This window comes from Bombus fervidus, chromosome 17 (genome assembly GCF_041682495.2).
Source record: "Bombus fervidus isolate BK054 chromosome 17, iyBomFerv1, whole genome shotgun sequence".
Taxonomy (NCBI): Eukaryota; Metazoa; Arthropoda; class Insecta; order Hymenoptera; family Apidae; genus Bombus; species Bombus fervidus.
In genome coordinates this window covers 1,253,201-1,270,277 of record NC_091533.1, presented here as the reverse complement: position 1 = coordinate 1,270,277, position 17,077 = coordinate 1,253,201, and the positions used below count along the sequence as shown (strand labels likewise).

Sequence of the window (17,077 nt, the reverse complement as noted above, 5' to 3'; positions counted from 1 at the left end):
CCCAACGATTAGAAGAAGATATTTGACAAATTGAATATCTGCGATTCATTTTGTCCAATGACCTACATTATACTTCCCGAAGAATAGCTAAACTTGTTCTTCGTTTCATCCGAAAAGAAAGCCAAAAGAAATTCCGCCACAAGCAGCTTATATAACGTTTACGTTATTTTGTTCATTTTAATTTATTCGCAGTCATTGGTTATTTTTCCAAGGTGTTGAAATCACTGTAAAAGAAGCAGGTTTCAATGTCGACATCAATTTTAAACGAATTTACTTCTATTTCACTGTTTGTACACGTTTAGTATTCATAGCAGATAGTACGTAGAAATTGTGTATGGAAAAATTAGTTTATCTGAATTACGATACGACAAGCGTGCTTCTGCGGGTATATTATTATCCTTAGAATCGAGGTCAGAAAAAGAATTTCGAATAATTTATTAATATTACAAAATAATGCAAATTTATTTATTGTTGTATTTTTGTCATCAATATTAGGCATCAATAATAAGACATAAATATAAAACGTGTAATTATTCTGTATCTTTAGAAAATATTTCCAGCTGTCGAGATAAATATATCGAGTACAGTAACGTGTTAAATTGCACGATTGCAATGCGATGTTGCTGCAATGACACAGTTACCGAAAGCAATAAAAAAACCACCATTATGTATACCGTTCCACTCATGAAATCATATAGTTATCAATTACTGATATAAGCGTCGAATTGCTTTTCCAAATGGTACATTTGACTTTTTTCAATTCACTATAATTTTTGTCAAGAATTGAATTCTAAGAGTAATATTCAGCGGTGAATTGTATGTTTACGAAGATCGTGAAACTTTAGTGAAAGTCGGTCATTTTGCATTTTATGTTCTTTCATGCCTCTTTACATCTATTTAGGTATAAGGGATTTTTGAATAATCGGGTTGCTAAAAATTAAAAACGAACGAATTATCCAATTTGTAAAATTATTTAAACATTCGATATTCATAAATAATGCTGAAGAGTAGAAATTGCGATTTTATTATAATGTTCGTTTATAAAACAATTATTTGTATATCAGGGCGGACATATGGCACTCTGTTTTTAAAACGATAGCGTACATACGATACATAAGTTGCGTTGGTTCGATAAATTTTATCTTAAAAATCGGTAGTTCAAATGGGCCAATGCGTAAGTACAAATGATACAATTTTTTCAACTTTATTTTTTCTATTTGACATTTGTAAATTGTTTCGTAATAGCAGTCGACAGAATTATAACACGCGATTGATAAATATACTTGTTCGCTTTTGTAACCGAGTTAATAAAAAATAAAAAATCTCAGGCTATTACACATGTTCATTATACCGTACAAACGAAATTTGAAAAATTATATCTATGTCGAAAAATTATATCAATCTTTCTTATCTAACAATTATTAGCGTTAAAATTGTGGAATTGTAATCTTAGAGTTGTAACCTTATTATCGTACTATGAAATTTTATTATCGTACAAAACACTAAAACGATCCTTAACGCCATATATATAAATATATATATGTATGTATATATATTTATATACGAAACTCTGTTGATATTGTGCATTATTTCCTGAAAATCACAATACACTTACAATTATGAATGGAGAAGTTCATGAAAGTCTTAGTGTCTTAAAAATCTTCACTTCGATTCACTTCATTATTCTACAAGACTTGAAGCCGTGTCTTTGGGAAATAGTAATTCTACAACTTTTTCGTTTCGCGAAACTTATTTTAATTTTGTGAAAGAACGACTCGCCTTGGAAACAAGCTATTTTGATTGTACATTAAAACTTGTACAAAATGGGTTTTTCACCGTTGCAATAACATGGTTATTATCTTATATTTATTACAATGTTCCATGACTTCCACATACGTGTCATTTATTCTTTCCATATGAAACTTTATGAGATGACCAAATAATTATGGTTTCCTTTCGGAACTAGAAATACGTCTAGTCAATTGTTGATGAATAACCGTGGTGTCCGGATCTTTGGGCAACATAGTAGGAATAATTTCTTCTTCTTTCTTCGCAGGAGGAGATGACGAGTCCGATGGGTGAATCTTATTTAAAAGTAGACCTCGTACGAGCATGCCCGCACATTCCCACGGAAATGCCCTAAAAATCGCAATAAAAATTAGCCTATTAGACGAACAGTTAATATCCTCAAAGTAACGAAAAAGATATTTTTACTTTTTTTATTTTCCTATTTTTTATCATTTATCTTTCTCTCGTGAAACTTTTTAGCTTTATATTTCTATTGAATTATTTACCATTTCAGAATGAGGAAAATGTGAAGATAACCAGGTACTATAGCAATTTTTTCGTTGCATCTTATAGCGGAGATGATTCGATCCGCTACGTTGTTCGGAGTGAGCCTCGGTAAATATCTAAAATATGCGGGGACAGATATACGAAATTAAATGTTTTACTCGTACATTTTTATTTATACATGTAGATACGAGAAAAAAAGATTATACCTTGTTGAAACGTTATCAAACATACCGGTGCTTCGAATGAAAAATGGACATACCACCGTGCTATTAATCTTATATCCTTCAGCCTATAAAAAAAGAAAAGAAATAATAGCGTATTTGTTAAAATTAATTAAAGAGGGGCAATGATATTGATGTAAAAAAAAGGTAATAAACTTACAACTAGCTCCATATGAAGAGCTTCGTCGAATCCAATCGCCGCGAATTTTGAGGTGCAATAACTCACCAAATGTGACACTCCTATATGTCCGGCCATACTTGCAATGCTCACAATATGACCTCTGTTATCTTCCATCATCGAAGGCAAGAACGCCTTTGTTGTCTTGAGAAAGAGAAGAAAAAAAGAATTATCATCTCTGATTGCCTTAAATTACATTAAATATTACATTAAAATATCCTAACGCTAAATTATACGATTGTCTCGTTATCTTTAGCAGTATGGGTCCCTCTATTTTCTTGGAAGAATAAAAATGTTTGTCTCGATGATAATAAAGTATACGAACGCCAAATATATTCAGTTGCATTTACAAAAACATGCAATGTTCGCTTGTAATTTTACATGCTACTAACGCAAGCAAATATAATTGTAAGACAAACTGTAATTTGTAAATGCACTCCGACTACTTTACGAAACGAGGAAAGAGATAGAGTATCTAGCTAATCGAATTGCGAACGTTGGGAGCGGCAGCTTGGAAAACAATAATTGACGGTACTTCTCAGGGATATGGCCGTGACATCGGATATTGCAAGAGACTCATTGGCTTGTGCTCTTTACAATGCTGTTAACCTACTTCCCTATCTAGTCGTTAGTCTATCTTTCTTCCGTTGTTCTTCCTCTGTTCGTCACTTTCGAAAGTAAAATCATCGGCGCGTAAACCGCGCGTAACAAAGTTGGGGTATCGAGGCAAGGTTTTTGAGAATCACGTATACGAGGAGCTTATATGTAATTCCTCGTGTCTTATCGAAGGAAACATTTCGTTCTGCCAATGAATCGACGAAAATTGTAAAATGTGTGGTAACTCCAAGCGCAAGTATGCATCGAAATTTTGCAATCGAGGCTGAAGATGTGATTACATCCGACGTTTGAAGAAAAGGACTTTGAGACGTCTCGAACAACGCGGTCGACAAACCTTGTCTCTATTTTATTCTTTCTTTTTTGTCTTATTATTATCAAGTGAACATCAAGATGGATATCCCTATTGGAACGAGCTTATGACGAAACGCGGTTCGTAAAATCGGTATTCTTCTACCGGACGCGCTATAATTTTCATTCTCCGTGCTCCGAATCGGCTAACTCTTCTATCGACCGAACGTTCGTGTAAGTCGATGATGTCTCGACATGGATGGTGTCCCCCCTGAACTTTCACTCTGTACCTTGTTACGTCGACCAACCTCCGGTGATTCGCGAAATCACCGATATTTATATTGCTGGGAAGAAACAGCTCTTCTTCAGACAGTCTGTGACGGACAATGTCGTCATAACCTTATCGAAGAAAATGTTTATGACTCGAAGTCATCATCTTCGACGATTATAGTCGAATAGTGGAATGGAACAAGAATGTGATAAATATAATTGCTTTTTCGACTCAGTGTGTTCGAGAATTACGTCAATGGGAATTCGTATTGGAGAACTCAATGCTGTCTACGCATTTGGCAAGCATACTCCTCGCGTGTCGCAACTCTCAGACACGAGTATACTGGGACTGCACGGCCGACTGGCTGCATCTATCCGACCGGTTTTCTCACCTGACCCACAGCAATACTTCTAAACGAAGGGAATATCGTGCCTAGGAATGCCTCTCACTCGGGCTTTACGCTGCGAAAGGGAGAATTGTCTTTGAGTTTAAACCGATGGATCTGTTACGAAATCCGATCATACAAAAGCCACATACGACAAGAGTGAGAAAATTTTGTCAAGTGCCACGTTCGTTTTGAGAGTTGGATCTTCCATAGAAATTAATGCAACACGTTCATAGCTTGTTAATAAATTAAAAATACCGGTTCCGCGTGTATTGCTTTAATTGCTTGGTTAATCATAAATTCGTACGATAAGCTTCTCTCCATAGATGAAAACCTCATTATAATTTCGTAATTCCCGACGCTTCTGTTTTATCGCGTGATAAATTACAAGAGGGGAATTGAAATCAAAGATAATAAAGTTGAGATAGAAACGTACCCAAAAGTGGCTCATTACGTTAACTTCCATTGTTCTGATAATAAGGTTGTCCGGCGTGTCCAAAAGTCTATAGCCATTTCCTATACCTGCATTGTTTATCAGAATGGTTACCTATAAGATTTACATATGTAATCAATTATGATAATCCGACTCTTCATTATTTGACAGGTTATGAAATCGTGTGATTTATGTCGCGATAAAAATATCGCGAAAAGAAAAATATGCAAGTTGATGCGAATACGTATACATATACACACACATTCGTTTCCTTTAAATAAAAATTATACGGTATAATAACCATTGCATATTAATGTTATGATTAAGATGTTTTTAAAGATGTTTCAAAGTCTTGTTTTTAAATTGAACAACATTGTCTTATTTATCACGCAATTCTCACCTTTCCAACTTCTTTCTTGACTTGTTCTGCTTTTTTGTAAATATCCTCCCGATCGCACAGGTCGCAAACATAACCATAACAGATACCACCTGCGGATTTCACCAGTTTGACAGTCTCCTCGATACCTAAAAATACGAAAGCAATCTCGTTAATAAACTAAATGGGCGAGAGTAAACTTTCCATGAGTGCTGTGTCCTCAAAATCAGAGATACAATGTTACTGATTAAGATGAAAATCGTATCAAAGAATAGTTGTAACTAGACTACGGATCTTTATGCATTTATGGGAAATTTGGAGATGATTATATGGAATAACAATAGTACAGTGGAAACTCGATTATAATATAAGAAAATAGTTAGATAGAATAGTCCTTTGCAAGGAGGGTTAGAAGACAAGAAGAGAAACTGAAAGAAATTGTTACATTTTTACTCGAAACTTTACATTCTCGTTTCTTCGTGAATACAAAATTATTCGATTATCGAAAAATTCGAACAGCATTATGATCAGTTCGAATAATAATTATGGCTCTACCGAGCTTTTCAATGTTGTTTATATTAGAATATTTTCGGTAAGACTTTTTACATATTGTCCTTTTACATATTGTGTAATATGATTCAACTTAAACAATAATAAAATGCGATAAAAGATATAATGTCATCTTGGCAAACAAGCTTACGTAACTGTACACAAACTACCTGATGCGATCTACAATATTAGAACACATTTTGAATGCTCCAATCTTGATGTATAAAAAGTTTTCAGGTTTCTCTTAGAAACTTTACAAAGTTCGGGTATTTCTGTATCCCCATTACAAGTCATCAGAGCAGACGAGTAAGGTCAACATACACAAGGATACGCTTATCAAGCAGCAGTCTCTCGATTACCGTTTCTTTTCACTTGTTTCATAATATGGTATTTCATGCAAATGAGATCACTCACTACGTTCTTTATTCTGGCAAAGTCTACGAAGATTCAGAAGATCTGTAATTACCGCTATCGCGCGCTAGAATATTCGCCAACAGTGAGAAACTAGGAAATACTAGGTCGACCGGTAGAACACCTGTTGTCATTGATTAATATCGTGTCTGGGTCTTTCTAAATTCTTTTCAGATTTCAGGATTTAGATGATTAAACTTTATTGATAACCTGTTAGTGATATATGCCACGGTGTAAATTCACGAAATCTAAGTTTAAATAAACTGTGGTGTAAATAATGTCATTAACCGTTAACGCTACGAAATTAAAAAGAAAATATTATCATAAATATTAGGATATCTACTCTGGAAGATTAACTTTTTACATTGTTTAATATTTTACATTTTAAAATGCATATTCGAGTTTATTCTGGAATGGCACTTTTTCATTATACTTCTCCGGGAAAATATATAACGAATTATTTATGATAAACGTTTCAATATTTCATGAAAAATAATAATTCAATTTATTTAGACTAATGTAGCGAATGAATTAGACTGGACCACTACAATTTTCAACCAAACGATGAAATAATTAGGAAATAAACGCATTTAGAACATTCCACTTATGATAAACATCAGCAGATACCCTAATACTTAGCGTTGACAGTGTAATTTAACTTTCTTTTATTTCTCAATAAGTTTAAAAAATCTGGACATAGCAGTGAATTGTTTACCTAATCGAAAGAGCAGCTTTTCGCGGGTAGAAAGTCGAAACGTGTGGAGAGGCAGTTGTTTCGCTTCTTGACTAAGTGGTACGCGTGCTCACGTAGAATATGAAAGATAATTGCAACACAAGGAATATCCTGTTTCTAGTTTATATTACATCCCATACGATTATTCCGTTTTCTCGGCAAAGTCTACCGAATCAAAAATCCGATCGGTTCCCTAGTTATTTGCGGATAGAGATTGAAATCACGTGCGATTGAGTCACGCTCAATGTGATTACCAAACCGCGGTGTCTATTGGGGAAAAGTGGGCACCGATGTAGAAATCATGAGCGGGTGAACGAATCCAAAGGAACAGCCGAGAGAACCTGTACGGGAGAATATCGTAGCGACATTTAGAAAATTTCATATTCTTTCTCAACGATCAACCAGTTCGTCTAGGCCTTAAGTGTCGCGTTATATTGCTCTTTCTTGTTTCCTTGCGATCTGTTTGATCAACAACTTCAAAGTACAATTCATGATTTCTCATTTTCCGACGTTTATTTTCGCGTTTAAAAGCTCTCCGGCTGTTGAAACTCATGTAAATGACTGCGGATGCCATTCATTGCAAAACTTTAGAAGTATCTATTTAAAAATATTATATTTTTAGATTTCAATAAGGCCGAGTGTTTGTCTTTACTCTTTCAAGATGCAGCATGGTAGAGATGGATATTATGCAATAGTTAGAGGACGTTTTTAACGAATAAACGCATTACTATCGGAATGATCGATTCTATTTACGTAGGGTTTCGATTCTGGCGACACAAATGATAAATATAATCAAAAATATTTGTAGACAAATGCAGTCTTCCAACATCCAAACAAGTAGGACAATTTCTAATTAGTCATACTCAGAGTATGCAAATACGTTATTACAAGTTTCCTCTGTTCATCAAAAGATAATTTGTTGCCGCAATTTCTTCCATAACTCTGAGGTGGTATTACCAGGTACGTGCGTAAAAACCAATACTAGTTTTATGTTAAAAGCAAATAACATTTAGTCACTAATAAAACTTACTTTAAAATGCAAATAACGCCACAGTTATAGTTACTTCTACGACTACGACTAACTATGCTACAATAGTCACGATTACTTGCTCGCGCATCGCCGAATCGTCGCGCATGTAGATCTCACGACGCTCAATGCTTGACTTTTCTTGTACCCTGATCTGAGCGTGCATTTATGGGCAGAGGTACGCGTGGCTTTCTTGCCTTTAGACGCGGTGACATCACCTTTTTACCCGAATGTGCAGAGATCGCGCGTGTAATTCTTCACGTGTAGATTGCACTTGATCGCTTGACCGCTTGACCGATCTGCGTATTTAGTCTGCGCGTATAAAAAAAATTCATTTGAGTTGCTGATGGAGCAGCCCTGCCCAATGTATCGCATGAAGAATATGTAGCGTTGTTGGAATAAGTAAGATGTTATATAATGATATAATGTAAGGTAAATACTATATAATAACATAATTATTTTCCAAGTTATTCCATTTATTTATAAGATAATTTTCAAATAGAATGGAAGTAAGATTCCCCTATCGTAATTTTTATTAAACGATTCAATCGTTTGCTAATACGTAAGTCATGTAAAAGACACCCCAGCCGAACTTAATTATTTCAGGTATAATTTACCTGAAGTACTACTTGAAGTATTCGTCACCTAGGTTTTAAGAAAAGAAGGCGAAGACACGGAGGATTATGATTCACAGTGTTTCACTCAAGATCTATGAAATTTTATGGAGGCAGTGAACGATGAAAATCAGCCGAAGATACGTTATATCATTGATTCGAGATCATTAACACGGTCGAATTTCAAAAGGTTGTTCCGTATTCTGTAGTCATCGTCAGAATATAATAATGTTAAGTATGATTATTGCAGAAGAGAATTTTCGTTCTGTCATTTTGTATTGAATTGCTTGTATTAATTTTAAAAATCGCAGGTTTAAATTTGTTATTTATCCAGATTTATATACGATATTCTTCGGATTATCCATTTATTTATAAGTTCTCATATTATGAAGATTTTTCCCTAATTTTTATATATTTTCATTTGTAAGCTAATCCTTCTAAGATCGAATATCTTGTAGTTTGTGAGAATAATTATTTTTTCATTAATTACTAATAATAGAAATACATGTCTGATGTTTACTTAAAGAAACAACAAAACACTAAAATGTAAGCCCAGTTTTACCGGAAATAAATATGTTAAATTAAAAATTATAAAGAATTATCATGCGCATATACGAATGGAAAGAAGAAACTTTGTGCTATTACTTATAATTTTCATTCAATTCGACTTAACGTGGCACAATTAATAAATAATTAGTAATTATAATAATAAAGAATAATTAAGAAGAATAATAATTGAGGCTAAGAACTAAAAACCTAATAATATAATAACGACTGTTATATAATTCACGTGCATAAGTATTGTTTACTTTAACGCTTATCGTGTAAATAATTGTCATACATTGATGATTAATAGTTGCTTATACCGGAAGTAAAAAAAATAGGTAGATAGATTTTATAAGGCCAACATGATCATTAATTTAATTTCTGCAACTTTGAAATGCAGAATTTAATTTGGAAAGCTTCGTGGAAAATAGAAAGTGTTTCACATCGAGAGCCCTGGAACGTATCTTATCATAATCGTAATCAAGTTTTAAACGAGATAAGAACTCGTAACACGGATGAATCGATCCTTTCTAGTTCCGAAACTTCACATAAATAAGTAAATCATTCCATACGCAAAAACATGCTCCGTAGTCTGAATGTTTCTAATCATGATTCTACAAATAATGTAACGAGCGTAACATCTGATTAACGAATGTATACCAAGGTTAGCTAATATATACTATATATTTTCCTCCTAATTATCGTAATTTAGATTTGACACTACAATAATTATTCTCTCAGGTTGTCCAGTTTCTTTTCCAAGTTAGGACTTATTCACAGTATCCATCGTTACTTCTTAAACTTTTAACTATTTTAAGAACGAACAGATAAAAAAATTAAAAAACAAGAAAGAAATAAAAAGCATGCAGCTAATGGTAAAAAAATATAAAATAAAAATGAAAGGATAAGAAAGGAGTCGTATTCGGCAATGAATAAATCATAATCGTCATAATCGGAAAGACAAATGGGAAGGACAAAACCGATGGTTCTCAACGATTTTTATATTCTAACCGGGATGAAAGCAAGGACGTAACGTGATGTTTGGAAATTAAGCACCGTGTGTGTTCGGTTCGATTGATTCGTGTTGGAAGTCCAGGCACGCTTCGAACGACCTTGAAATTTGGATGATCATCAAGAGACGAGCGTGGTTCGTGCAATGTGCGACTATAATTATCTGGTCGACATCAACAAGGCGGCCTTCGTATTCTAGTCAAGGCCTAAACACTTCGTGGATAGTCCGTTCGTGGATCGAACACTTTCGATTTCGATGACCCGAAGCGATGACGTTCCGCTTAATTGTCATGAAAGATATATGGGTAGACATAAATATATAGAAACCTTTTCGTATAAGGTCGTAATGCATTGACAAATTTTAAACGCAACAAACAAGTAAAGCGAGACGAATCTTATATAATATTGCAGTAAAGGTCATTGATGGTTGAGAATTAAATTATGAATATACGACTGCCTACGACCCTCGAAGAATATATTATCAAGAATCTACGTTACGTTAAGATTGCATAATAGACGTTGTTAAGGAAGTAGTTTTGTCACGTTAAGTTAGTCTCGTGCTTGCTGGTGATAGCTCGTTAGAATCTATGTCTTAAACGGATTGGTGTAGTTAGATAGTTTTTTGTTTTATGTCACGTTCTATCTCTAGCATCGCCACGCGATCTATCATCATCGTCAGATATTTATTTAAGAATTTACAATTCCAGTAATAATCCCTGTCCCCGTTAAAACTGTTCTCAATTAATTCAACCTTGAAATTCGATAATCACAAAAACAGTTTAATTCTCTAATCAAATTTATTAATATCAAAACAGGTACTTACCAGCCTTATTAACGTCCCAGATGACAACGATGGCGCCCAGATTAGCTAGCCTGAGGGTGACAAGCCTTCCCAAGACGCCACCACCCCCAGTCACCAAAGCAATCTCTCCAGCTATACTCTTCATCTTATACTTCTCCGGGATAAATAATCTTATGGTATTCTTGATGATGAATCCTACCGTGAGGATCAGGAAACCGATCACGTTTGCGACGTCGGCGAGAAAAGACATGATCGACACGTTTCTTTTGGCCAAATGTTTCAACTGTTTCGATTTGCTTCAACTTTTTATATGTACGCAAATCTTCTGTGATTCGAAGAGGTCGAACGATCAGGATGTCATAGCTTGTCGCACTTCAAAGAATCTATTTATTACAGCTTGCCAGCAGAAAAACCGTTGCTGGAATTACGACTAAAAACTGAATAATGCTGGAGTGAACACCGTATCTAGTGCTCTGGACTTGTCTGAAAAACATAATTATTACCACTATGAAATAACAAATTAGGGACTTAAGATTGGTCGTACGAGTGAGATCAATAACATATAACAATATATTATATTTATCGAATACCGTATTCTTTTTCTGTCATTATGCGATTCGTTATATTTAATTATTACCGAACATATAAAAAGGATTTTAAACGAACAAATGGTTAACAACGTAATACGAATATTCTGATGAATGTAGACAATTTCGTGTTATAATCGATCGAGGAATGAAAAATAAATGTAAAGAAATGATATTTGCAAGTTCATCGATCAGCTCCGTTAGTTACTCTAGTGGTATAGAAACTAGTTTACGCTTTCTCCAAAATTTCGTATCACTTTCTTTTTATTCTTGTAGAATATAGGACATCCGAAGACGAGAAGAGCAGCGCAAAGATATGGAACGTTACCTAAACTTTGTTCTTTTTAACGAAATTAATACTTTGTTTCCTTGAACGTTTCAGAACAGAATATTTCCGTCCGCTTTTCTATTACGCTATAAAACTTCTACCAACGCAATTCACGATTTTTCCGGTAGTTGATGTTACGACGAACCACGAATATCCAGCATTGATTCGCTTTCTAATGAGACGCGAAATTCACTTTCGATTTTCAGCCATGTATTCCACTTACAGAAAGCTCGTAATTTTTCGGTTACCTTCAGCCACAAAGATCATCACGAATAAAATGATTTTTTTTTTTTGCGTGTACGAAGTGAAACGGATGAAAACGAAGATTAAACGTTATAACTGTTTCCGAATATCCGAATTCGTTTCGTGGTATAGTATCTGTGTACTTGTTCGAATCGATGAAAGAGAAACAATATAATACGCATTACGTATAAACATTACAAGCATAAATCTTAAAAATCAGGAAACAGAACAAAAAGTACTTTTTAACTTGTTAAAAATAAATCTTAAATTTTTCCTGCGTAATATTAATTATGCAATATGATATTATTGTCTGGCTATTACTCGATACATATATCGCTTGATATTATTCGACACTCTTGTACGTTATTTATGACAATATTTTACTTCTACAAAATTAAACGACAATGTTCTAATTTATACAAAATTAAATGGTAATGTTCTAACTAATATAAAAAGCTACATTGATGATTTAAACCATCAGCGAATTTCTGTGTCACGTTTCGTGTGCCAGAACACAGCATCAACGAGGTACAACGAAACCATAATAATAGTCGTGTACACGAAGCTTTTTATGTCGATCTAATTTCCTTCGATTATTCGATCTAGTTTAGATACTTCGATAGTTACGTCGGGCATTCTCGATCATCGTTTTTTGAAAAATTTAATAAATCAAAAGCGAATTTCGGGCTACGTTAAATGGTGTTTATTATCGGATATCGGAGGGAAGAAAAGAGACGAAGAAGAAAAAATAACAACGACACTGACACTTTTCGAAGGATCTAGCGAAACTCGATTCGAGAAATCGGAGGGCTACTTTCAAACTGTTCGCTTGCGAGAAACTATCGAGTATCGTTAATACGTGAATTCAATTTGCGGTCGTTGTAAGTTGTAAGTCTTCCTTATCGCTATGACTCGATATTTATAGAATTCATTATACCAAGAAATTCCTCGTGACTTGTGATATATCTTAACGAACAAACGAAGATAAAAATGAAAAGAGGTATTCCTCGACTCGGACGATTCCTCTTGTAAAATTTATAAAATATACACGATCGATTAACAATGTGTAGATTGGATAAAAAGGATCTTACTATCGGAACGTGGATCTCTTGTGGCGTTACGGAGTCATTCGCGTTCGCAACCGAAAACAGGTGAAACACGGATGATACGAGGAGGGAGCGAGCCAGTAAGGTACGAAAGTACGTACCTATGCAAAAATCGCCCACTGAACGACAGATACTCGTCTCACCGGCACTACGGTCGTCGGTCTACTGAATAAAACGGCGGCTTCGGTACGCCTTTACCCCCTCGACGATCTCCAGCAGCAGACTGCGCGCATCAGCCGAGATACATAAGTAACAAGCATTAATATAAGCGTGGTAATTGCACGTGCATCAATCAATTATCTTTTGTGTGTTATCTTCCCTTCCTTTGGGCGTTTAGATCGGTTGTCGTTGACCTACAATGGATTTTTTAATACAATGAATATTTCTTAATACAATGACGATATATTATAAGTATAATTATAAATTATTATTTATTTATACAATAATTGGTACAGTGACCATTTTGTTACGTAGACAGTATGGTGAAGCCCAAGTAAATAGAAAAAAAGATGTACATAGATTACGGTAGACTTTTGCAAAATATTTGAATGTAAAGTTTACTACTGTACTTTGTAAATTCATTGGTAAATAAGGTGCACAGATGTAAGAAGCAACGATTTTACTTGTTACTGCGGTTTTTTCTTCGTTCCTTCGTCGTGAAAACCCGTTATCCTCGTCCAAATCGCTTCCTTTACCTTCTAAGATTCCCAAAAAGAAACTCGATTCATTTCATTATCGTGAAAATAACTTCCAAGTTTTGTCAAAGAAATATTTCATGACAGCTTATTTTGCTTTTTGTCGTGTAAAATATTATGTAATCGTATCATGCGTATCCGACATCCGAAGAAATGTAAACCCTTAATCCCTGCAGATTTTCACATGGATCCGCTATAACGTAATCATTGGTGGCTTCGCGACATCGTTCGATTTCATCATGGCTCGTTGTTCGCGCGATTTACGTACCGATACACCGATACAACGGTACCTCGATACAAAACGTCCGTTGATCCACTGGCGCATTTCCTTCGGTTAAGGCGTCGCGTCGCAACAACGAGAGTTAACCGAAGGAGAGAGTAACCTCTTGAAGGAAATAAGGCGATGGACAAATGAATTTTTGTGTATGAATTTTCCCTATGCCTAGCTATATGTTGCCATATATCAGCTTTCGTTGCCGTTGTACACACGATGGATATTACGATACCAGTTTATCATGCCAAGGTGATCCAGTTGATATTTAAGAAGTAAAAATAGTATTCAGGTAACAGATGTTTTATCTGAGAAGAACGACCAATATTGATAGCGCGAATACGAATGATGGGAACTCTAGGCCCAGAAATTATATCTGATTATTACAATTATAGCTGACTATTATTTGGAATGTTAGGACAGAAATACTATTGCCATGGAAATTAGAATCGAACAATGTTTACTCTGTTCTCCTTGATATCGATAGAGCGTGGCTAAATTTGAAACAGAACTTTAATTTATCCGCGTCAAGAGATTTCGTTTCGTACACAAACATTGATAATATACATATATGAATGTTTCATTTTAAAAAGAAAAATTACTAATTGTAGCGAAGAAATAAGATTATTTCTAATTTTACCTTTTTCCTTACGACGAGTCATAAGGAAATATATGTTTAAAAATTTGTAATAAATCAAAAGACATCATTTACAAGCTTATAAAGTATAAATAGATGGCTGTTTAATTATTTTGTAAATTTACGATGAAATGGAAAGTTACATTCCATCGTATAACCATTGAACTTGAAATACAAGAAATCTTTCTCTTGGCGACTTAGCAAAACTACAGGTTGTTTCACGAAGCTAGTTCGAGAAGAACAGCAGGTGAAAGTGACCGATTTCGAATAATTCGGAAGTCCTTGTCAAGCATTTCGCATTAAATCAATAATTGATTGTTAACGATGTTGATCGCTTGAAAAATTTTTGTGACGTTAAAGAGTGGGACAGGGAAGAAGTAAAAAGATCATTAACGCCGAGTTTTCGTAATGATCTTTCCAAGAAAACCTCCCTCTCTTAACAAATCCTATGACGTTAATAATAATTATTATGTTACTCATATTTTTATTATCTTATTTTGAGCACGTTTTAGTAATCTACAAAATAAACCAATTAACTTTTTGACATTTATCTTCTTAGTTCGGATACATTCCACCTTAACTCCTTGAAATACCATATTGGATAATATGAAGTAATTACGATATCAAAGTCCGATTAAAGAAATTTTTTTTTTTTTTAAGCTTTATAAGTTTCATTTTTCCTTCATTTTTGATACTTGAAATCTCATTTTGAGATTTCTTTAAGAAAAGAAATGATTTATTAAATTATTTATAGAAAAGAAAGATAGTAAAATACTCGCCATTTTTGTTTTGTAATTTGGAACAAATAGACAGCTAAAGTATGTTTTAGGAGTGAGTGAAATCGTTAAATTCGAGATACATATTTGAGTAGAAAGGATCTTGATAGGATCGTTGTCCAAGTGGTCGTTTGCTTCTCTAAGTAATTACTAAATAGGTAAATATGAAAACGTACAGATGTTAGGATTTTGCAATCACTTTTTGACTCTGTATGTTTCTATATACATTCCATTCTATATGCATTCTATTGTATGAATAATTTAAATGATTTATAATCTAAATACACTAATTTTCTAGATTGTGAATTTTTATTTTTAATTTAAAAATTAAAACGAGTGTACCGTAAATTTTGAAAAATCGATTAAAAATTTAGTAATTTGCATATGTACATACACATATAAGTACATATTTTGTACAGAGGGTTATCAAGTCTTTGAGTTTGCGTCGCGTCGGTACGTACATTTCAGATAGAAATACTCGCCCATAGATGGCGTTTTTGTATCGGAAACTTGGTAGGTTTAATTTGTAATGAAGTTTAATTTCGTAAAACAATGATAAATTACCAAATATTTTTCGGAAAGAGAACAATAAAAAGAAAAACAAAAAAATATTATCTTCTCTTTCAGAATAAATAGGCATTACAGGCTACATTTCGTATTATGAAGCACGCTTTGTAGGATTACTTTTATAAGGCATATTCGTGTTTTCATCGCACGTGCGCCAATCCTTGAGCGCCATAAGCGATAAAAGAAAATTTAGTATGTCCTGTCTGCTTCAAAGGACACGATAAAAGTGTACAATAGCTCGTAGTGTTGTTTACCTTTCATTTATTCATTAATTCATGTACGACTCATTACGAGGATCAACAGGTTGCATGGCTAATGAAATGGCCCCGCTGATCTGGCATTGTTCCACGCTTGTTTCTCTGCAACATGTGATTCATCCCTTGCTATGATCGAAACTGACGAAGATTTTTTTAACGAAAGTATTTTTTCAAAGAACAAAATTTTAACAATCAAGCGATATTATAATAGGAGATACGCGATTTGTATCGAAAACAATAGTTTTAGAGTATCTTGTATCCTAAAACGGTAAAAGTAAAAAATGTAAAAAATGTAAATTACGGAATTTTTTCTCCTTTTGTGTTCTATAAGCACGAATCGCGAATAACGTTTCCATTTCTCTACTTTTTTCGTCTTTTGTACAAAGAAGTACTACTGACCTAGATCTGGAATGACGTCCTTTCACCCGGTATTCGATAAGTTCTGCTATCTTCCTACACTTATGCTACGAAACTCATTCGTGTGAACTGGATTCTCTCTGTAATTCGAATTACAATCACGCGTGTAAGTATATGTACGCGAATTATCTTCAAGTACAGACGAACGTACATTTTCCAGTGTGGGTACATACGTGTATGGTCGAAAAACGAAATAAATCGTTTCGATTGTGTAAGCCGAAGTATTATAATGCTCCATTTAAATTGCACGCACGTAATTCGAAGATTCACTCGAATGTCGTAACTTTCTACCCGAAGAAGAATAACACAGTCTGATGGACTACAAATCAACGATTTCCAGTAATTTCCCGTAATACATGTATTGTCCTCTTGCAAATTTGATGGTAGCAAAGGAGGGAAGAAATCGGAATACTGAAATTAAAAATATAACAAATA

At 34.2% G+C, this 17,077-nt stretch overlaps 1 protein-coding gene across 2 annotated transcripts; it reads right to left on the bottom strand.

Annotated features, from left to right (window-relative positions):
• Positions 1-1,001: 1,001 nt before the first annotated feature.
• On the bottom strand, positions 1,002-13,301 carry LOC139996001 (short-chain dehydrogenase/reductase family 16C member 6). Of its 2 annotated transcripts, none has more exons than XM_072019965.1 (8): positions 13,008-13,301; positions 10,780-11,241; positions 5,090-5,214; positions 4,693-4,803; positions 2,677-2,838; positions 2,502-2,584; positions 2,295-2,411; positions 1,002-2,139 (listed from the first exon to the last, which is right to left on the bottom strand). In XM_072019965.1, exons 2-8 carry the CDS (start codon positions 11,006-11,008, stop codon positions 1,944-1,946), a joined length of 1,023 nt encoding a protein of 340 aa, XP_071876066.1. In that variant the 5' UTR covers positions 11,009-11,241; positions 13,008-13,301; the 3' UTR covers positions 1,002-1,943. The 2 variants fall into 2 exon arrangements, with proteins under 2 accessions (XP_071876066.1, XP_071876065.1); XM_072019964.1 differs by having other exon boundaries at positions 13,124-13,282.
• Positions 13,302-17,077: the final 3,776 nt, after the last annotated feature.

What these genes read in the sequence shown, in the direction of transcription:
- LOC139996001 (XM_072019965.1), bottom strand. Translation starts at nt 11,008, where the DNA reads ATGTCTTTTCTCGCCGACGTCGCAAACGTGATCGGTTTCCTGATCCTC. An exon ending in ACGTAATGAGCCACTTTTGG is followed by an intron (nt 2,839 to 4,692) that starts GTACGTTTCTAT and finishes CTCTTTCTCAAG; the next exon opens with ACAACAAAGGCGTTCTTGCC. An exon ending in ATTTTCCTCATTCTGAAATG is followed by an intron (nt 2,140 to 2,294) that starts GTAAATAATTCA and finishes TGCGATTTTTAG; the next exon opens with GGCATTTCCGTGGGAATGTG.